The 22893-nt window shown below is 37.4% G+C and overlaps 1 protein-coding gene across 1 annotated transcript; it reads left to right on the forward strand.

The window, feature by feature from the left end:
- The first annotated feature begins 9571 nt into the window (after positions 1 to 9571).
- Positions 9572 to 12287, forward strand: LOC141645968 (uncharacterized). Its single transcript, XM_074454109.1, has 2 exons — positions 9572 to 11456; positions 11542 to 12287. The coding sequence occupies exon 1, from the start codon at positions 9594 to 9596 to the stop codon at positions 11337 to 11339; it is 1746 nt and encodes a 581-aa protein (XP_074310210.1). The 5' UTR covers positions 9572 to 9593; the 3' UTR covers positions 11340 to 11456; positions 11542 to 12287.
- The last annotated feature ends 10606 nt before the right edge of the window (positions 12288 to 22893 follow it).

Consider the following 22893-nt stretch of genomic DNA (forward strand, 5'->3'; position numbering starts at 1 on the left):
GTGGATGGAGTTGATTGGCGATTACGACATGGAGATTATCTACCATGAAGGGAAGGCCAATGTTGTTGCTGATACTTTGAGTAGGAAGAGTGTACATTCCTTGTGTACAGCTCTATCTTTGATGAGGCTGAGGGATGAGGTAGCGAGCTTTGGGATACATATGATGCAGAAAGGAGATGCCATGGGTGATATGACAGTACATCTGGAGTTTTATGATGATATTCGGGATAAGCAGGCCTTGGATCCTAAGATGGTTGAGTGGAGAGCTGGAGTAGAGAAAGGGACAGTGTCCCGGTTTTCTATTCATACAGATGGTAGTTTGAGGTTTGATGGTAGGTGGTGTGTTCCTAATGATGAGGAGTTGAAAAAGACGATCATGACAGAGGCGCATTGCACACCATATTCAGTTCATCGAGGTGGAGACAAGCTATACAAGGATTTGAAGAAAACGTTTTGGTGGCCTGGGATGAAGAAAGAGACACTAAGTTTGTGTCCGTTGTTTGACATGCCGAGAGTTAAAGGGGAACAGAGAAGACCACAAGGTAAGATTCGGTCTTTAGAGGTGCCCGAGTGGAAGTGGGAATCCATTTCCATGGATTTCATTGTGGGTTTGCCTAAGAGTCAACAAGGTAACAACATGATTTGGGTGATAGTGGATCGTCGACCAAGTCATCTCACTTTGTTCCAATGAAAGATACATGGACTAAGGCACAATTGGCTATGGCCTATCGAAAGAACGTGCTTAAGTTACATGGAGTCCCTAAGGACATAGTGTCTGACAGAGATGCGAGGTTTATATCGAGGTTTTGGAAGGAGTTGCAGGAATCGTTGGGAACGACTTTGAAGATGAGTACAAAGACATTTCATCCCCGCGACAGATGACAGCGGCAGATCGAGAGAACAATCAAGACTCTTGAGGATATGTTGCGAGCTTGTGTGATGGATTTTGGTGGTAGCTGGGAGCAGAGGTTGGACTTGATAGAGTTTTCCTACAACAACACCTATCACACCAGTATTGGTATGGCACCGTTTGAGGCTTTGTATGGGAGAAGATGTAGGAGTCCAATCTGTTGGGACGACAGTGCTGAGGCAGTGGTTTTAGGACCAGAGATGGTGCATGAGATGGTGGAACAGATTAAGATGATCAGGGAACGGATGAAAGCAGCCCAGGATCGACAAAAGAGTTATGCAGATCTACATCGTCGGGACATAGAGTTTCAAGTTGGGGACAAGGTTCTTCTGAAAGTGTCTCCGATGCGTGGAGTTATGAGATTTGGGAAGAAAGTCAAGCTAAGTCAGAAGTGTATAGGGCCTTATGAGATCTTAGAGCGAGTTGGGGAAGTTGCTTATCGTCTGGCTTTACCAGCTGCGTTGGAGAGAGTGCATAATGTGTTTCATGTATCGCAGCTGCGGAAGTATGTGAGTGACCCGTCACATGTGTTGGAGGCAGAGAGCTTAGAGCTAGATGAGTCCTTATCATATCTTGAGGTGCCTAAGCAGATTCTAGACCGAAAGGTTAGAAAGACTAGGAGTGGTGAGACAGTTTTGCTTAAGATCCTTTGGTCTAACCACGAGACCGAGGAAGCTACATGGGAGCCAGAGGAAGCTATGAAAGAGCGTTACCCTTTCCTCTTTGATCAGGTATGTATGGTTACGGGGACGTAACCTTGTTTCTTTTAGGGGGGTAGGAGATGATCGCGAGAGTTTTTAAGAGTTTTATAACCCTTTTATATGTTGTGTCGGTATGTTTGTCGGGATGAGTTGGGTTAGTATCATGTTTTACGTTGAATTTTGTTTGACCTCCGAGTCGGGAAGCTTATGGGAGTACCTTTGTTTAGTAGTGGTTTGAACTTCGGGGACGAAGTTCCTTTTAAGGAGGGAAGACTGTAATACTCCGTATTTATAAGTCTTGGGGTACTCTATCGAGTAGCCCTTACTCTGTCGAGTAAGGGTAAGTTGCGAAATAAAATAGTTTCTGACCTGTTGGGTACTCGATCGAGTAGCTGGGGTACTCGATCGAGTAAGGGGGTACTCGATCGAGTACCTTGGGTACTCGATCGAGTGTCCGGTGTTACGGGGAGTTTTCTCGGGTTTTGTTAATTATGCGATTAAAGTATTTAAACATAATCGTCATTGTTTTAAATCACTTTTGCAAAACCTAAAACCCTGTTTAAGAGAGAAAGCAGTCAGTTCATCTTCCTAATCGCATTCTTAGCAATTCCGGAGTTCCAGACGGTCAGTTCTTGTCGTTGTTCGTGTCGTTGAGTTCCTTGCGTCAAGGGTAAGCTTTTAATATAATTTTTATAATGTTTAGTTAAGTTTGGTTAAACCCTAATTTAGGGATTGGGGGTTTTTGTGTGTAGTATGTGATGTATAGCCTATATGTGTTATATGATAGGAGGAGGATTCGTAGAAGAGGCGTTTTGATCTTTGTAGATACCGTCGCTTGTTGTGCTTTCCGGTAGGATTTCCTACTCGTATTAGTCCCATAATGGGATATTGGTGATGTCTTGTAGTTAGTTGTTTGATATGATGATTGTGATTGTGATTGTGATTGTGATTGTGATTGGTTGTCTATGGCTCTCGAGATGCGTTCTCGGCTGAGTGGGGTCACTTGCGGGAGTGACTTCACGCCCTAGTTTCGCCCTCCGTGGAACCCGCCACGGAAGGGGATGTGCACATTAATGGGACAGGGTTATCGCTCGTATGATGAGCGGGGCTTAGGTGGGAACGGCTGCGGTCCCCCATGGCGGGCGGGTCCGGTGGACGATCGATATTGAGATAATGGGAGTTGGTGTGTGTGTGTGTGTGTGTGTGTGTGTGTGTGATTCAATTGTCTGTTTATCTTATTATTGTTATCTATATTGATTGTGTGATTAGTACTGACCCCGGTGTTGTTTTGTAAACCTGCGGTGATCCATTCGGGGATGGTGAGCAGATATTGAGCAGGTATTGAGATGAGTACTGGGATAGCTGGGATGCCACGACATGATGATAGGAGTCTTCCGCTGTAGCCTTAGTTTATTTACATTTCAGTTAGAACAGTCATTTGAGAATAATGTATTGCACTTTTAGTTGGTTTCATGGATTGTAACTATTCGTTAAACTATTTATAATAAACGTTGTTTCGTTATTGTTGTTTGATTATCATTGCCTCAGGTAACCGAGATGGTAATGTCTTCATACCTGAGTGGTCCTGGTAAGGCACTTGGAGTATGGGGGTGTTACAAAATATCCTCATCGAGCGAAATAATTATCAATTGCTCGTTTGCTATGCGACGGCTAGCCTCCAAATACAGTTGTCTCATCGTCAGCGTTCTTACTTTTTCATGTTTTCGCTCCCAAAAAAATTAGTGGAGGTTATACTCCTAACATCTTTCAGTTCGGGGAAATAATGCTTTTCTCTTTTTGTGCTACTACCAACCAATACATGTAGATAAATAAAATAATAAAAAATCCAAATGTAACATATCCTAGTTGGAGTAATAAAAATAAAAGAGTACTTAGCTAAATACCTCATCAACTTGCTCTTTCAATGATGAGGCAGTAGTAGGCATGTCTGGGGACTTATTAGGCTTATCCGTCTTTTTTGTCCCCTACACAAAATTTCCATACTTTTTAGAAATACAGAAAAAATATAAATAAAGGGAGGTTTTTTAAAAAATGGAGAAGTTAATTAAATACCTCATCAGGTTGTTGTTTCGACGAGGTAGTTGGCATGTCTGGGGACTAGGCTTATCCGTCTTTTTTGTCCCCTACACAAAATTTCCATGCTTTTTAGAAATACAGAAAAAATATAAATAAAGAGAGGTTTTTAAAAAAATGGAGAAGTTAATTAAATACCTCATCAAGTTGTTGTTTCGACAAGGTAGTTGGCATGTCTGGGGACTTAGGCTTATCCGGCTTATCCGTGTTTTTTGTTCCCTACAAAAAAAATAACATATAAATTTAACATATAACAACATTTAACATATAAAAATTTAACATATAAAGGTATTTTTCTAACCCCAACTGCTTTCGGTTGAGGCGGAGACGAACGAGCCAGGAAGATGTAAGAATTAGGCCATTGGATGAAACTTCCAACCGCATCTGCCAGAATGGTAATGTCGTCACGAACTGGGACGGGCAGTTGAAATTTTTCATGGCCTTCAAAGACTTCAATTATCTCCACTTTTATATGACTCGGCAAAAGTGATTCGCCATGAACCAATAAAGTTTCCGCTGATTTGGTGGGCAAGTCTATGAGACCCCGGCCAACACGCACAGGTTTCGCGGAATTAGGGTTAGTAAGAATAACTACCTTCTTGTTTATGGCCTGAAGAATACACATACATTATATATTATATCCCGAAATTTAATAGAATTCATATAAATTTCACTAATAAAGACTTCATGCATACCTTGCCGAAAACTGGGAACTGATTTGAAGGGGATGTATGCTGCTGTTTTTCACCAGCCGTCTTCTCAAGTTGCATCCCCTGATTATTGTCAGCTGTGGCGGACTCAAGTTGCGTCCCCTTTTCAGATCTTGTCACGCTTCGCCTGAATCAGCGGACCATTTATTTAGATCTTGTTCGATTACACAGCATATATGGAAATCTTCCGCGCTTGGGATAAATTCCTTAGCTAACCCCTCTATCTCGTTTACAAATTGTATTGCGGATTTCATATCATATCTTCATCGTCAGTCATTGGTATCTAGTCAGAAGTGGATTTGGCAATACTTTTGCTGTGTTCTTCAAGCCATCTGGACTACTCGGAACTTAGTGGTTTTTCGAGACCATACCGTTGATCCCGATTTTACATGTCGACTTATTGATGAACTGGTTAATTCACATAACCAGTTAACTGAGGTTCGTTCTTCACTGTTGGCTTCCTCTTCTGTGTCTTTAATTCAACAAGATGCGGTCTGGGTCTATGTCTCAACTCAGCGCGCCTCAGCACCGAATTGTTTCACTTGCTTCTTTTCTGATTCTGTTTTGGGATCTTCTACGTCTACTGTTCTCCGGGCAAGGTCATCTTTTGTCGCCTCTTCTAGAGCTCTTCTGTTGGCTATGCGGTATGCTCAGTCTACGGGATTCAGCTTTGTCTGTTTTCAGGTTACTTGTCATAAACTATCTTCAGTTCTGGCAAGATCATTGCCAACACCAATTAGTGTGTGGAATTCCTTCCGAGAAATTTGTGCGTTGTTTGTCATTTATCCTCAATGGTCTGGCTACAGGCTAACTATATGTATGTGTGTTGGTTTCTTTAATATAATCGGTTTATTATTGTCAAAAAAAAAAATCACTCTCCATCATTAAAAATAGTTTAAAATGATGTTAGATTATGCCTTAAATAGTTAAATGGATTATTTTTTTTTTCGCATGTCCTATTACAGATTTACAGGGTCATCAATCCTTTTGGACTTGGTTTCTAGATTTTTCCACACATTTTAGAGGGTATTATATAAATTCTCTAACTCGTAACCTAGCTATATTTATAGGCCTTTTTTTAAAGTTAATTTCAGTTCAATTCAGCTCTATTCAGTTCAATTAAGCTTTATGCAGTTCAGTTCAGCTTATCTCTTTACAAATTAATTCTTATTTTAGTTCAGTTTACTTCAAGTTAGATTTATTCAGTTCAGTTCTGTTTAACTCAATTAAGTCTAGTTCAAATCTTTTCAGCAAGAAAAAGGCATAGCCTTGTAATATGCAATTTCATTCATTTTCTTTATCAGTAAATATAGGCACGTAGCTAACTCATCGTTAATAAATCACATACGTTTTGTCTTAATTAGATTGTTAATTATTTTTCTTGTACCCCCAACAAATGAGTAACAAAGTTGAGATATGAAAGTAGCGACGGTAGCACAAAATCAATTGAGAATAAAAATGTTGGCATAAATATAGGCGTACGTATGAATTGACATGAAAGCCATCGTCTATATATGTTTGGAAGAGCATCCCTAGTAATGTGACGAATCACGTAGATACACGTGTCATATAATGGTGACATTAAGATTTCAGGGGGCGACGAAATGGTACAGCTTAAAACACTCGTGCAAACATTGTATCAATGTCTATCATATTCATATGAAACCAACGGCGCAATCCTCAAACCGCTTAATTCTTCACTTCGTATCTCTCACCCTGTACTCGCCCTCTTAATTCTTCTACTCTCTACTTCGTCTGTTCCGAGTTCTTTACGTTTACTTTTTGCAAAGAGTAAATAAATGGGATCTTTTGTCAAAATAACCATTTTAGTAAAACTAATTACCAAATTAACCATTTTTAAAAATTATTTTCCAATATAACCATTTTTATTATACTTTCCTATTTGACCAAAATCAAAGCTATGAATAACATTCTTTTACCAACTTCATTGTGGCAAAAATCTTCATCTCTCTCTCTCTTACTTCGTTCCAATTTTCATAAATATTTGACAACATTGTTAATAATCAAAGTAATACTTCGTATTTGTTAATGTATGGCATTCGAATTCTCGTCTCCTAGAAATAACCCATCTTCTCCTAACTTTCCTTCTATCCCTCTCATTGATATTACAATTGTTTGGTTATTTCATGCCTCTATATATCACGAGGTATTTATACAAGTTCATCCAAAATACTCTAAAGATATCTATTGAATGTCAAAATAAATATTAGTATCAATTAATCATTGTTATACCTAATTCATTAATTCATATGACTCTCCATTAATAATACAACTATTTTTAACCCTGCAAATATGGTTTATGATTGCAAATTTTTGAGTCCAATTGGATCAATAGAGCAACAAATCAACAACCACTGTAAAAGTTGTGGTGCTGACTTCCGACTTGTAGTTAATCCCAATTTGAGACGGCCATTAATAAGTTTATGACTACAAAAATTGCTCCACGCTCAAATACTAGACCATGTATAAGAAATCGAGAACTGCAAATTATTGAATTTGCAACAATATTTATACTTAATAGGAGAGTATTATTTATTGCAATGGCTAAGGTTAAAAAAAGATAAATGATTGAATAGTTTTGAAAGAATTCATGTGAGTTTTGGTTAATTTGAGAAATAGTTTTAGAAAATGGTTATTTTGGTAATAAGTTTTACTAAAACGGTCATTTTGGTAATATTTTCAAATTAAACCACTTCAGTATATCATCTTTGTCGTTGCCTACTCGCACCCTGTACTCATCCTCTTTCTTCTTCTACTCCTATAGTCCTCTATACAACGTATAAGATTACTCGTAAAAAATCGTTTTCACATATTTCGGATGAGTAAGTGCGTGATATAACAAGTTTATTGTGAAATCATTTCGCAATTTAAAGTAATGGAGGTACCGAAAATAATAAATTGTTGAGTGATGTGGAAATAGTTCGCTAATAAAAATGACCACTTTTAACGATAAAATGGTTATCTACTTACGTTCATTATGGATTTATGGATATAACTATAGCTACCTGGTAAATAGAGAGTCATTTATGTCAATAAAAGGATTACGAAAATTATAAATAGCTATAAGTGTTGAAAATCAGACTTTCACTAGCTTTGTGAGAGATTGTCACTCCCGAATCCCAATTATATGCAAATACTCAAAGAAAAAATTTTGTATCCTCCAAAAGGACCGTCCTCCTTACCCTATAGACAATCGACCCAAATGAAATATTATACTCAAACTATTTTCTAAAGGTGATCAGATATAAAACAAAGTTTAAGATAAGATAGGAGATCAAGCTTGCTATGGAGTATTTAGTTTCTTATACTCCTTCAGTTCTCAACTTCTCATCATTTATCACAAATTGATCATTTATTTATCTATTCCATTTATAGTTGTCTTATTTATTTATTTACTTTTCTATATTAGAAATATTTTTAAAAAAGGTAATTTGATCAACATAACTAATTGTCCACTGTTTCTTAATAACACCATCCACAAATAGTGTAAACAAATGACAGAGGGAATACATTATTTGTACTACTTATTTTGTAGGTCAAAGATGGTGAGACAAATGGGTCATGTAGCCTATGAATAACCCTAGTTTACCCTTGACGTTTGACAGTCATTGATCAGAAACAAATGATTACAGCTGGTAATTAGTAGTTAACTAGAGATTAAAGTCAGATTAGTAGCCCATCCAGTTGTTAAACTTGCTTGTTTATTTTCAAAGTAAGATAGTGTTCGATCGTTCGAAGGCGTTTACCTCAGTTGCCATTGTTTAAAAAAATCACCGACATTGTATGTAAAGGGTTTTTCAATTATTAGGCCATGTTCTTTTGAACTGCATTGAACTAAATTTAATGGAGTTGAACTAAACTAAACTTACTAAAGTTGAACTGAACTGAACTGAATTGATCTGACCTAAACTGAAATAAAAATAAAAGATTATAATAATAATAATAAAATTAATACCAATAATAATAAATATTATAACAATATTATTCATTATTCATTATTATTAATATAATATAATAATAATCTAATAATATATATTAAAAAAACTAGTAATATAATAATAAATATAGTAATAATAATAATATATTAGTAATATAAATGATAACATTATTAATAATAATATAATATTAAATAATATAATATATTAATTATAATAACTAAAAAATAAATATGATAAGTATAAGTATAATATAAATATTATAAATAATTTTAACAAATAATAATAATAATAAATATGTTATTAATAATATTAATCAAACTGAATATATTAATAAATACGGAGTAATAATAATAATAATAATAATAGTAATAATAATAGTAATAGTAATAGTAATAGTAATAGTAATAAAAGTAAAAATAACAATAATAATAATAATAATAATAATAATAATAATGTAATAATAATAATAATAATAATATTAATACTTTATACTACCAATATTGGGTCTTTTGCCAAAATGGCCGTTTTAGTAAAACTTATTACCAAATTAACCATTTTCTAAAACTATTCAATCATTTATCATTTTTTAACCTTAGCCATTGCAATAAATAATACTCTCCTATTAAGTATAAATATTGTTGCAAATTCAATAATTTGCAGTTCTCGACTTCTTATACATAGTCTTGTATTTGAGCGTGGAGCAATTTTTCTAGTCGTAAACTTATTAATGGCCGTCTCAAATTGGGATTAACTACAAGTCGGAAGTCAGCACCACAACTTTTACAGTGGTTATTGATTTGTTGCTCTATTGATCCAATTGGACTCAAAAAGTTGCAATCATAAACCATATCTGCAGGGTTAGAAATAGTTGTATTATTAACGGAGAGTCATATGAATTACTGAATTAGGTATAACAATGATTAATTGATACTAGTATTTATTTTGACATTCAATAGATATCTTTAGAGTATTTTGGATGAACTTGTATAAATACCTCGTGATATATAGAGGAATGAAATAACCAAACAATTGTAATATCGATGAGAGGGATAGAAGGAAAGTTAGGAGAAGATGGGTTATTTTCTAGGAGACGAGAATTCGAATGCGATACATTAGCAAATATTACTCTGATTATTAACAATGTTGTTATGGGACGTCTCATTTGTGGTCATCGGAGTTTCGCCAGCCACCCTGGTGGTCTGGTCTCCGGGAGCCACTTATGAGGAGCGAAATGGGATCCTATGGTGGTTTTCATGGCCGATCTAGAATGGTTAGAAGGGATTATTTCTACAATCGCAACTTTCCTGCAAGAAGACGGAACTTTAATAGAAGACACCAGAATCAATGGAGATTGAAAGGGGGTTTTCAAAGACACAAAGTTTGGAGAAGGAAAGATGAAATCGTCTCAATATTTGTGGATAACATCAATCGGAACACAACAACGGAAACGATTAAATCACATTTCATGAAATTTGGGGAGATTTCTGATGTATTCATTTCCAGTAAGAGAAGGGCTAATAATCCTAATTATTTTGGGTTTGTGAAGATGAAGGGACCTCGGAATGCCTCAACAGCAATTCAGCAGATGCGGGGGAGATGGGTTGATAACTCGAGAATTTTCGTGCAAGAAGCGAGATTTCAACAACGATCTCATAATTCTGGAGCTAACAAGGGGTTTTTTTGGAGCAACCCAAACATGCATGATGGCCCGAATAAGGTGGAGAAAGAGGTGGTAAAACCCAAACATAAGAACCATTCGGATTCACAGGACAGTTTTAAGCCGATTGAAGAAGACAAGATAGTGAATGTGCAGATTAATCCAAATATGGTGGAGGAATTGGAGAGAAGTTTGATAGGGGAAAGCGAAGAACCAAGGTCGGTGGAGGTACTCTCTCAAATCCTGACAAATCAGTGGAGGTCAATCTCCAAGGTACGCGACCTTGGCCCCTACAAATTCATTATTACTTTTCTGGAGAAATCGGATATGGAACATGCCCTCTCACTGAAAGAATCACTTCTTATGCAATACTTTAGTCAAGTCTTTCCTTGGGATATTTATCAACAAGGAGATACTAGAAGAATTTGGATTGAGGTAATGGGGATCCCTCCTCAGGTTTGGTCCAGAAAAACTTTTGAGTTAATTGCGGCCAAATTTGGTGTGCTTGTGTGTTGTGATGTGAACTGCGAAAATCCAGACAGTTTTGTGACTTGCCGTTTGATGATTGATACCAATATCATGTCTTATATTGCTGAAGTGTTGTACATTAATATCAATGAGCATTTTATCGGGAAATCTATATTTGTTAGGGAGGGGACAAACCTAACTACATGCTACATCAATCAACCAGTGCGCAATCTTGTGTCTTTTGATCAGTGGGATGATACCTTGTCCGTAAGACTTGAACCTCAGTCTGGACAGCTTACCCCTGTGGAGGGGTGTGCCAGGGTGTCAGGGACTGTTGTGGAAGAATCTCCAGTAGGAAGGGAAGAGCCAAATGGTTCTGAAAGGACTATTACTTGTATTGGAAATGTCAATTATGACATTAATGAGGAGTTTGAATTAATTTCAAATAAGAGGGTTTTTAATGCTAGTCTAGGAAACTCAAACAACACGATATTGTCTGATGATGACTGCCCTCCGGGCTTCCAAAAAATCATAAATACCAAGAAGTCCAAAAGAAAGCTTAAGAAATTTGGGAACTATAAAAATCCTGGAGGTGCTACCAAGAAATCGAAGAAGAAGGTGAAAGACTTCAGTGATGAAATTGCAGATGCACAATTTAACGATAGTATTGAGTGTTGGTCTGAAGACGTTTTTGAAGTGGATAGAGGTGTAAAAGAACTAAGTTCTGATGATGATTTTGAGTCAGATCCAGAATTGGAAGAAATAAAAGCCAAGGAGTTCGGCAGGTCATTGGGGTTGGGTGTAGGAGATAAGCTCTCCATTGAAGACCTATTATTGTAATTTTTTTAAGGGAAAGTGAGGTGAGTGGCGTGGAATGTGTCGAAACAAGGTTGTATGGTACAGTTGGCAGTGGTTCAATAATAAGCTTCTGGGATTTTGTTTGAATTGAGTGGATTGGTAAGTGGAAGTGACCCTTACAGCAAGATTTTCCGGGGTTCTATAGTCTGTCTTTGTAAAACTTGTGGCCAATTCTATGAACCAGGCAGGGATATAACTCTAAAGTGGTTGATACCAACTTGGGAGGAGATGAGGTACCCCTTTCTAGGGGTCTACATGGAGACGGCAAACCACCTGCGCCTACACTGTCAGTTCTCATGAAGTCTGTGGTTTAATTTTGGCAAATACGGGGGTGTGGCATGGGTATGCCCAACTGATAGTGCCAAAGATAATATTGTTACTCTTGAGAATTCTGAAAGTCAAAATTCTATGGAGAATCTGAACATAGCCGTGGATCAAGGGTTTATAGACAGTTCTGAAAAACTAGAAGATCAAGTCACAGCTATGAACCCGAAAACTTCTCTAAATAGTCAAGAGTCAGAAAAAGAGGGATTCTGCTGAATTTCTGTAAAACCAGAAGAAAAAGATAAAGACTTCAAGACGAAACCTCCGAAGTCAATGGAGACACATTTGCAAAATCAGAAATTGAACTATTGGTTCGTCAGAATATGATGCAAAAATCCTGGAAAAGCCTTGTGATTCAACGGAGGACAACACAGTCAAAGCAGAATAATCCAAACAATGAAGAAAACCAGGGGAAAGGCCAAGGAAGTAAAATATTAATGCTGGAATGTATGATTTTGAAGATTGGCCGGGTGGAAAGAATGGAACCATTTAGGAATGAAACCGACCGTCATATTTGGTTGTTTGATAGTTGTTTTCTTTGGTCTTATTGTTGTATTTTGTTTTGAGACCCTACTCTCTGTAGGTCTCGGGTTTCTACCCGTCTTTAATCAAAAAAAATTAACAATGTTGTTAAACATTTATGAAAATTGGAACGAAGCAAGAGAGAGAGAGAGAGATGAAGATTTTTGCCACAATGAAGTTGGTAAAAGAATGTTATTCATAGATTTGATTTTGGTCAAATAGGAAAGTATAGTAAAAATGGTTATATTGGAAAATAATTTTTAAAAATGGTTAATTTGGTAATTAGTTTTACTAAAATGGTTATTTTGGCAAAAGACCCACTAATATTGGCATTAATCATAATAATATAATAATAAATAAATATATTAAATGGAAATAAAATAATAAAAATAATAATAAAAACAATAGTAATATAATAAATATAAAAAATATACATTAATATAATAACAAAAATATTAAATAGATTAATATAATAATAATAATGATAACAGTAAGAATATAAAATAAGAATAGTATTATTAATGTTGAAATAAACTGAACTGAACTGAACTGATCTGAACTGAACTGAACTTAATGGAGCTGAACTGAACTTATAAGAACTGAAATTAAGTTCAAAAGAACAGGTCGTACTCGTGTACGGAATAAGTTAAAACTAGTTTTATACCCGTACAAAAAATGTATGGGTCGTAATAGCAGACACTGTCATAAGATACATGAGCATATAATTGAGTGTGATTAGGTGTTCGTATTTTATTAGAATTATATTTTAGGTATTTGACATGTTTGACCCGTTAAGTGTATGTAAATCGCAATATTTTATGTGTTTGAACATAAATAGTTAAAATAGGAATATGAGGAATTGAGTTGAGGAGAGAAGGTAATTAAATAGAATAGAAAACATGGAGGGATCCACATGTTGAAACTTAACAACCAACGAGAACTCTTAAAAAAACCAATCTTTTATATTATGTAGATTGTTAATGTATTCTTCTCTGGAAAAGACAATTCTTCAAAAATATTTTAACTCGCCTAATTCTGCAGGTGTCACCAAAGATGATTTTGTTTTTTTTTTGGAGAAACCGAAATCGTCTGTGATTGTTATGCTGACCATGCTAATATGCTTGTGTAAAGGAATTCATAAAAGTTGGTCATAACGTCACTCAAATATACTCAGTGGTGGAGTGAGGGGAACCTAGCAGGGGCGGTCGCCCCCGCTGACATTTGAAAATTACGAAATTTTTAGTTATAATTTTTGAATTTTTTCAAGGTCCCTTATAATATTACCCTTCTGGCCCCGCTGAAAATTTTCGCCTCCGCTAACTTAAAATCCTGGCTCCGCCACTATAATACACTGTGTCGCTTATTTTATGCTTGATTTAAATCGATTAATTTATACTGGCACAAGTGTTTTAACCTTTGACGTCATATTTTTCCTCTGCAAACTCATGCATATACTTCAATCAAAGGAGAATATATATTTGCATGTCTCTTCTTTCTAAGCGCAAACCAAAATTAACATGGAATCGTACATCAAGAGTAGATGATAATCATAGAATCGTTCAATAATCCTACGGTAAAAAATGAGAAAAAAATGATTTTGGTTCACAAATGATCGTATAGCATCCTACATTCGGAATCGTTCTCGTTTGTAAGCACTACCACAAATCCAGGCAACTACAACGCCCTTTAACAACGCTTATCCACGAAAATCATCATAGACGTTGTAGAACGGATGGCGCGAATTTTACTAAAACTAATTACAACGGTTATGATTCCATAACCGTTGTTATACGTTTTAACAACGGGTCAAACATGCACAACCGTTGTTAATAATTTGGCGCAAAATTGGCGCAAAGTTAATGAAAAGTAATTACAACGGTTATTTATAAACCCGTTGTTAATACTTTTTAACAACGGTTTACTATGGACCCGTTGTTAATATTTTCTGTAATGACAACGGGTTTATGTTTAACAACCGTTGTCAATACTTTCCATACTATAAACCACACAAACACAGATCAGCTACAGCCACACCACACAAACCCTAACACAAACACAATAAACATACACAAACACACTTTCTCATCGTCTCTTTCTCTCTTCCTCATCGTCGCTTTATCATCTCGCCGTCACTGTTGGTTTCATCGTCTCTTACTTTCTCTAATTATCAGGTAAATATGCATGATTTAATTTAGGTTTTGTCATCTCAATCATTTTCTTTCTCTAATTATTTCATTTGCATGTGTTTTGTCACTGTTGTTTTTCTGCGTTTATTAGCTTGTAAAACAAATTAAATTAAATAAAACAAATAAGAAGCAAGATGATAGAGAGGAATGCATGATAAACTTAATATATATATATATATATATATATATATATATATATATATATATATATATATATATATATATATATATATATATATATATATATATATATATATATATATATATATATACACACACACACACATTACATTGATAAAAATGCAATTCTTAGATATGCATAGAGAGTCTCATTCTCTTCTATGATATCCATCCTCTCCTCCTTAGCTATTTGGAGGTTTCGTTCAGCAGTTGTTATATCGTCATATAGCTGCAATAACTGCTGCTCTTCAAGCCATTTTTTTTGGCGTCCTTGAGTGCGGTCCGAGCGTACTCAAGGTAGCTCTAGTACCTGTCCTCGATGTCTAGCAACCGGCGGATGAAACTCCTGTTGTGCTTGGTCATAGTAACAGTCTTACGGATGGTATCATTCATTGTTGATGAAGTTTGGAGTTTGTTTGAAAGATTTAGGGTTTGGAGTTTGTTTTAACAGTTAGGGTTTGGAGATATATAGTGAGATAATAGAATGTTAGTTGAGATAATGCATGTATTTATACTAAGTAATGTGTCTTTTGAGTTATTTATTTTTAATTAATATATGTTTAGGAAGTTGTGTCATCATATCTCTGCTTCAAATCCTATAACCCTTCTCATTCCATATATTGTCCATTCATATGCAGGGATTGGCAGTAATAATGCATGCATTGGAATTATAACGGGCCCCGTAATAATGCATGCATCTAGTAATATTTAATTTTTTTTTTTTTTTGGAGGTAAATAAACAACGGTTATTTAAAAAAAAACCGTTGTCTTTAGTTATAACAACGGTTTTTTATACTGTAACCGTTGTTATAACTTTACCACCAAAATTTAGTCACCCTTTCCAAAACGGTTTTTTCTACTTTAAACCGTTGTTAATAGTTTTCACAACGGGTTTCTTAGAAAAACCAACCGTTGTTAAAACCTACTACAACGGATGCTTTAACAACGTCCGCTTTTTTATATAACAACGATTTTTAACCGTTGTTATAGCCTGTATCTGTAGTAATGAAGTGTCATTTGCAACCAAAATATATGTAACACGTCAATTGTCTGTATATTTGATAACAAAACCTAGAAAACGTAGAGGTGCATGCATGCATGCAAATATCCAGCTATACATTAACAAAAGGATTAGTTCTAGAATTAGTGAAACTAATAGTTAGATTAAGCAAAGTAATTAGCCCTAAGCTAGGACGGTGGAGAAAATTAGAGTATCCTAGAATTGTGTGAAATACGTCTCTTTTATACTCACTGATGCATTATTAGTTATTACATTCATTGAACTTACATGTTATTATGAAGCATTATTAGTAATAATCTCTCTTAGTTGTAGGCTTGTAGCATATAATGATTGATTAAGGTCAAATAAGTATACAAGTTTTGAGGAAAGTACGGAGTAATAATAAATTAAGAAAGGCTAAGATAAAATAGGTTACTGCTTACTAGAAGCTATTAGTTGAAATGAAGCTTTAGACGAATTCAAATTCTTGTTTAAAATGGACATATCAGTCTTAAACAATAAAACGGATCAAATAGATGAATAAGATAATAAAAAAAAAAAATAGAATATCTAAAGAAATGAACTCTTAACCCATTTTACATTTAAGGCGAATATAGGCATCTTAAGTGAGACCTATTGTCTCACATAAACTTTAAGAAAATTTTTAAAACAACTATTACATCATTAAAAAATTTTTAAAACTATTACATCATTAGAGTCAGGAAGACAAATACTTTATACTCGTATGAGATTATATTATATACTCGTATATTTCAATCATTATATATAATCACAAATTGTTTTATAAGACTTATATTTAGGTAAGACTAACCCAATAGCATAAGGCCCAACAAAATTACTTAATAAAAATATGAAATAATACTTTTATTTTAATAACCTAATATTTTAAATTAATAACTTATATATTTAAATATGTTAGTTTTCATTATAAAGTATAAAGTTATCAAAATAAAATCAAAAACTTAATATCTCAATGTTTTTCCTTGGACTTTTCTCCTATTGGGCCAGTCCTATGCTATATGACGGCCCTATAGAAGAGTTGCTGTTTACTTATCTATTTTTCAAAAACTTAAAATAGAACAACAAATTACATTATGATATTGGCCTACCTAAAACATGAAGTCTATGTTTATGCAATACGAGTACTTCGGTTACGGTTATATATGTACTCCCTTCATTCCATTCATTTATTTACTTTTTTTAAATCATTGTGGTATTTACCGTAGTTTGGAGGGAGTATTTATTTATTACAATGTATGTACTTGTTAAAAATCTATTTTAGCATCTTACGGAGTACTTCTTTCGTCTCGATCATTAATTTGCCTCTTTTTTTTTTTCTTTTTTTTTTGTCTCAGTCAAATGTTTGTCTTTCTATTTTAGTAATGCCTTTCATAGGTATTGAATCTTTCACACTCAATTTGTTTCACTTGTTATCTAATAATTGATTTCCTCCTTCTTTGATTTTTGTGTCAAAAACTAAAGGCAAACAATAGATGTATACTTAATTAGGGCGGTATTGGGTTGGGTCGATTCAAGAGATCATAACTTCTCTTGTTACAATGGATGTTGGTTTCACTTAATAAATATGATCAGTTCTAATTTTTTTTTTTAAATAAAAAACAAAGACATATAAATGACCGGGACGACGAAAATGTTAGTTAACAAACCCGGAATTTAGATGGAGATCCATTCCAAGAACTAATCAATGGAGTATACCGAGTACGGTGATGATTAACATGTTTTTTTTTATGGTGCACGAGTTAATTATTTTAACTTTTCATTTACGGTAGATATATCTGGCTTGTTAAATTACTGTACTACCTGACTCCTGCTCAACAAACATGACCCAATCAAGCAATCCCTCACCATAACAAAACAAATGAACGGCTCAGGCGTTGAGCAACCCTCAACCACTGTTTTGGTAAATTTCTACCAATTTAGGGTTAAAGTGACCGCCCTTTTTAGCCTCGTATCAGGGGGTTAAATTATATGTGATTTGTGACGGAATATGTATGTAATTAAGACGGAGTAACGATGAAAGCAAAGTAAAGGACAAAATAAGGTAATAATGACACAAGAGATTTTGGTGACGCGGAAAACCCGATGTGGGAAACAACCGCGGGGGGAGTCGGAATCCCGCCAATAGTCCACTATGTAATAATCGGAGTACAATTACGATATACAATTGTCCGGATCTGATGATGAATAACTTGTCTAACGGTGCAGATGGGATGCAAATCAGACGTCAATGGCTATTTGTGGGTTTATATGTTGTACGTGGGTAATAGGGATTTTGTGTGATCTTCATATGGCCATGATTAGTAATCATTGTTCAATGATGAGGATTCTTCCTTTGAGTGGAACTATGTCAGAGGTTTTATACGTGAGTTTGGTTATGAGAACAAAGGGAGGATTTGGCGTTGTGCACAGGCTGCTTGTGTTTGTTCTGGTGTGGTTCAATATGGATCCCTTCTCTTGTTTGTCTTCCTTGTATTTATAGTGAATAAACCCTAGTGGGTTTATTAGGGTTCCCTACTCAATTACCTTGATCCTCAAGGTAGAGTTTGGACTTTCCTTATTCAGAATATGGCAACAATTAGGATTTCCTTGTCTTACCCGAGATCTTATTAATATCTTAGTCCAAGCCGAACTCTTCTTTATCTGATGTCCTTCCCCAAATTATTTCGCTTCGTGCTGCCTCCCTGGCTCGGTCCATGGGCCCGACTCCCCATGTATGTAATGGGTCCATTGCTCATTAATTAACCACTTATCTCGTGCCACGTAGCCTAGCCAAAATACGGTAATTTTGGCCCTAACAGTTGCCCCCAATTTCGCTTCTCAGCCTTGTTGAGGAGGGAAATTGATTCTTCAAGCTCTGCCTACTGTCGCTATTCTGCTACCGGTAAACCGTTGCTATCCTTCTGGACTATGCTGCTATTCTGCTGGAAGGAGATGCAGACAACCTCATCGTGACAGATCTTTGCTGAACAGATGATGAAAACTCGATGGAGAAGTCTCATTGGAATTCTCATGGAGCAAGTCTTTGGTGGCTTGCACGGATCGACTCTGCTAGATATACTTGAGATACCCCGCATCCCTACTCTGTACCTGAACCGGTACCACTGGCCCGCTTGATTCTCGCTGAATCGTACTCTATTGTCCTTGTAGGCGATTTACGGCTCTCCTTGGTTCGGCTGATCGGGAAGTAGATGTAAGGTGATTTTTTATTGATGTAGACTCGTGGACTCCTGTTAGCAGACTTTACAGCAAGCGGACTCTAGGCAGATTTCTGCTGGAGGATGCTTAGAACAACTGGTGGACTCTAGGATCCTGATTGCTGACGTTGGGGTCCTGATGGTTGGTGTGGGGAATTAGGCGGCTGGTGCTGGGAGCCTGATGGCTGAATTTAGGAACCAGACGGTTGGCGCTTGAATCCTGTTAGCGGATGTCAGGGAGCAGATGCCTGACACTAGAGACCAGGTGGCGAGATCTTTGGGATCCACGATCGGCTCAGCTAAATCGGCGACCGGGAACCGAGAAAGTTGATCTTTGGGAGCCGACGGTGAATCTCGGGAAGCACTTTCCACCTGTCCTTACCATACTCTTATTTGGTCACCAAGGGTGTATCTGGTGGTTGGAGCATTCGGCATAAGTTTGCTATGCACTTGTTATGTAGGTGATACCTGCAAAATATTAGTAGCAATGCATGTGCATGGATGGACTCTCTAATGTATAATGCAGACTATATGATGATTAGATATGTTGTAGACTATATGATGATTAGATATGTTGTAGACTATCATATGTCGTGAATGCAATGTCAACCATGACTATATGCTCTGTCTCTTTGGTTTCGTTTGCCTTTGTCTGGAGTTTAGTTCCCACTTAGATATATCCAGGAGGTTGACCTGGTTCCAGGTGCACAACCTCTGTCTCTGGTGGCAGATGTTTGATAAAATATTTTACCCATGACGTAAAATATCTTATCAATAGGATAGCTGATTAGAGCGTACCCATCATTGAATGTTTCTGACTAACAAGGAATGTTACGTTCCTTGTGGTTCCAGACGTTTGAAAGCCGTGCGTGCACCCATTGATCTAAGACATAGCTAGCTAAGGAATTACTGAGTTAACGTTAAGGTATGGGTGGTCTTAGTATGCCGAACCCTGCGCGCTACCTCGGCGTATGTTCTCCATGTGGCTTGACTTAAGATAAACGTCTTCGTAGCCTCACATGGCAGGGGCTGGACCCTCAAAGTGTGCCTTATCTGACAAGCAACCAACATCAGTGTCAAAGCCTTTCTCCCTAGAAGCGTGAAAGATGACCAAATAGTACAAATACCTGGTGCTATCTCATGGTGTTCCAGAGCAACATCTGGATCCAGGAAGCCACATCGCGTACCACTTGGGTTTTAGAAAATATTTTGTTTTAAATAAAAAGGAATAAATAATAAACATAAAAATAAATTTTGAAACCAAAAAAGGACTCGATAAAAAGATATTAGTAAAAAGGTTTTTGCTTCATGGACTGTTGAAAGGTACTCTGTACACTAAGATTTCGGCACTTTGTCAGACAAAGTACTGTCGGGGATTATACAATATTTGACCTTGCATGGCCATCAATCTGTACACCCTATTACCTGGCGCTTTCAGCCTGTCATTGTCCTTTCCGATTGTAAGCAAATTTTTTCAGCCTTGTGATTTTTGGTATTTTCAAATACCCTTCATAACACTAGGTCCTCTACTGCGAGAGTCCTGATTCTGACGTTGTTATCATATGCCCTTGCTTCTGATTGCTTGTACGATGTCATGCGTATGTTAGCACTTCTTAGTTCAACTGTTGTGGCTCTTTCTTTTTGCTACCGTTTCAGGTTCTTAACATTGAGTTTGTTGTTTGACCAAGATTGCTCGATGGACCGTTGGCTTCTGACTGTCGCGTGAGGGATGTAGTCTTTGCCCCCTGCATGACTTTCACGGCTTTGCTGTGGATGGCATGCAATATAGAATGAGACTCATGCTTGCTTTTTTACTTTCTTGCTGAGAGTAGCGTCATTTCTTTTTGTCATTTGTTATTTCATGTTCTGGTGTTCAGGAAACGAGGCTGGTGGCAGCACGTGTTGCTGTGATTTTTCACTTTGGGAAGCTGATGCAAAGATGTGTTCTGCAGCATTCTGGCTGTTGCATGTCTCCTATAAATTCAGCGTGCTAGGAGCTTTTATGTATCAGCGGTACGTTGATTGAATTGATCCCATGCCATTGATTCATGTCCTGCAAGCTGTTGGCGGAGCTACCTGTTCTGCTGGCCCGACCTGTGCGCGGAGAGGCTGTTTCTGCAGGCCGAGAATTTTTTGCAGGGAGCGCTTTGCATTCTGCGTCCTGCGTCCTGCATCATGCGTTCTGCGTCCTACATTCTGCGTTCTATGTTCTATGCCATGCGTCCTGCATTCTGCGTTCTATGTTCTACGCCCTGCGTCCTGCATTCTGCGTTCCGCGTTCTGTGTTCTGCATCCTGCGTCCTGCCTTCTGCGTTATATGCTGCAGGAGGAGCGATTTGATATGGGGATGGAGTGGCAGGTTCTGGAGCCTGAGTAACCACTCCTGCTGGTAGGGAGATCTCCTGCAAGAAATTATTCTAATAGGGCCAGCAGATGGCATAGCCAACGACCTTCCAACGCTCAAGACAATAGTTATTCAATATATAACAGGGGAAGCAAGATTACGAAGTTTATGAATTACTTTAAGAGCGACATATGGACATGAATCTTTTATCCTTTGTTTACCGTTGGTTTTGACACATGAATGAAAAGCATAAGTGATAAGAAACCTAGCATGAATGCTACCTCCAAGTTGTAAGGACGTCTGCCTCCAGGTTCTGGGTTCTGGCCCCCGACTAGGGACCTGCCTGGTTTCAGATATTTTTCAGGTGCCTGACTCTCAGGGTCGCTGCAGGCTCGGACGATCAAGTTCCCTCCTGGCCCCTCTGCTGGGACCTGGGTACCAGGCCTACTCTTGTCCCTTTTATTGGAAATTCCACTAGTGTGACATGTACAACTATGGTTCCTATTTTCCTTTTAGGTCGCTGATGTTTTCATCAACCTTGGTCCGGGGTGCAGGACTAAAGTCAGATGCTAGTCTACCATGGTTGTGACTTAACGGTCATTCGAGGTTCGAACTTCAGGGTGTGAGCACTTAGGCGTATGGTTCAATTGATCATTGTTCATTTATCCTAATAGCTCTAGTTTTCTCATATAGGCTTTCAGGAGGTAGTAAGTTATCACATGGATATGATGAGACTAATAGTAAGAGAGCAATTCACAGAAAGCTATAACAAGTGTAAGAAATAGTTTTTCAAGTGACGTGTACCTGGTCTCTGCAGGATGCAGAGACTTATTGAGATAATATGCTGGGTACCAGTATGACGCTAACTGAAGCCTTGGTTACCGACAGGTATGGGGACAGATCTTTGGGACCAGTGCGGGGACCGGATACGGGGTCCAGTGCGGGATCGTCATCGGGACTAGGTGCGGTATATCAGATACAGGACCAGGTGTGGGATCCAGGTACTGTAACCAGGGCTCTTCTGGTTCCAGGCTGGACGATAGTGGTGGTACCAGGGTTCTTCTGGTTCCAGGCTGGACGATAGTGGTGGTACCAGGGTTCTTCTGGTTCTAGCTTGGACAGCAGGGGTAGTACTAGGGTTCCCCTGTCTCTGCTCCCTTTGGATGATGGCTCCCGTAAATGGGCTATGCAGAAGTCTGGCTTACTCTGGGTCCTGCCCTTCATCTGGTTTCTTTGCTAGATTCTTTGCTGGGTTGGTTTGGCGAAAGGGTTGCTACGACAACTAATCTGGTTCTTTGTTTCGGTGTCGCTAATCGCTCGCTTCACGTTTCCTGCCTCCTCAGGTTTTGCCTCTGCTTCCTCCTGCATCCTTCTTCCGACTTCCTGCTCCCTGGAATTCCGTTTCAGATTCCTTCTGCTTCCTGGATTTCTGTTGCTGGTTCCTCCTGCTTCCTGGATTTCCGTTTCAGGTTCCTCATACTCCCTGCCTCCTGGAAGTTAAGAGAAGATAGGCGGTCGAGACTTCTTTATTCTACTAGATCTCAGTGTCTTGGGAACCAGTTCAGGTGTTGATGAGGTCGGCTCCCGAAAATGATGCTTATTGGGCGACCACCCGAAAATTGTTGGTCGATGACTACCCCCAAAAAGGTTCTGAGGTCGCGATGTTTCGAGCGAGTTAGTTCCTGCAAGAGAAGATCAAACACAGCAAGGTAGAAAAATGGTGTAGCTGCTGCCGAGGAGAGAA

The sequence above is a fragment of the Silene latifolia genome, chromosome 3 (genome assembly GCF_048544455.1).
Source record: "Silene latifolia isolate original U9 population chromosome 3, ASM4854445v1, whole genome shotgun sequence".
NCBI classification, from domain to species: Eukaryota; Viridiplantae; Streptophyta; class Magnoliopsida; order Caryophyllales; family Caryophyllaceae; genus Silene; species Silene latifolia.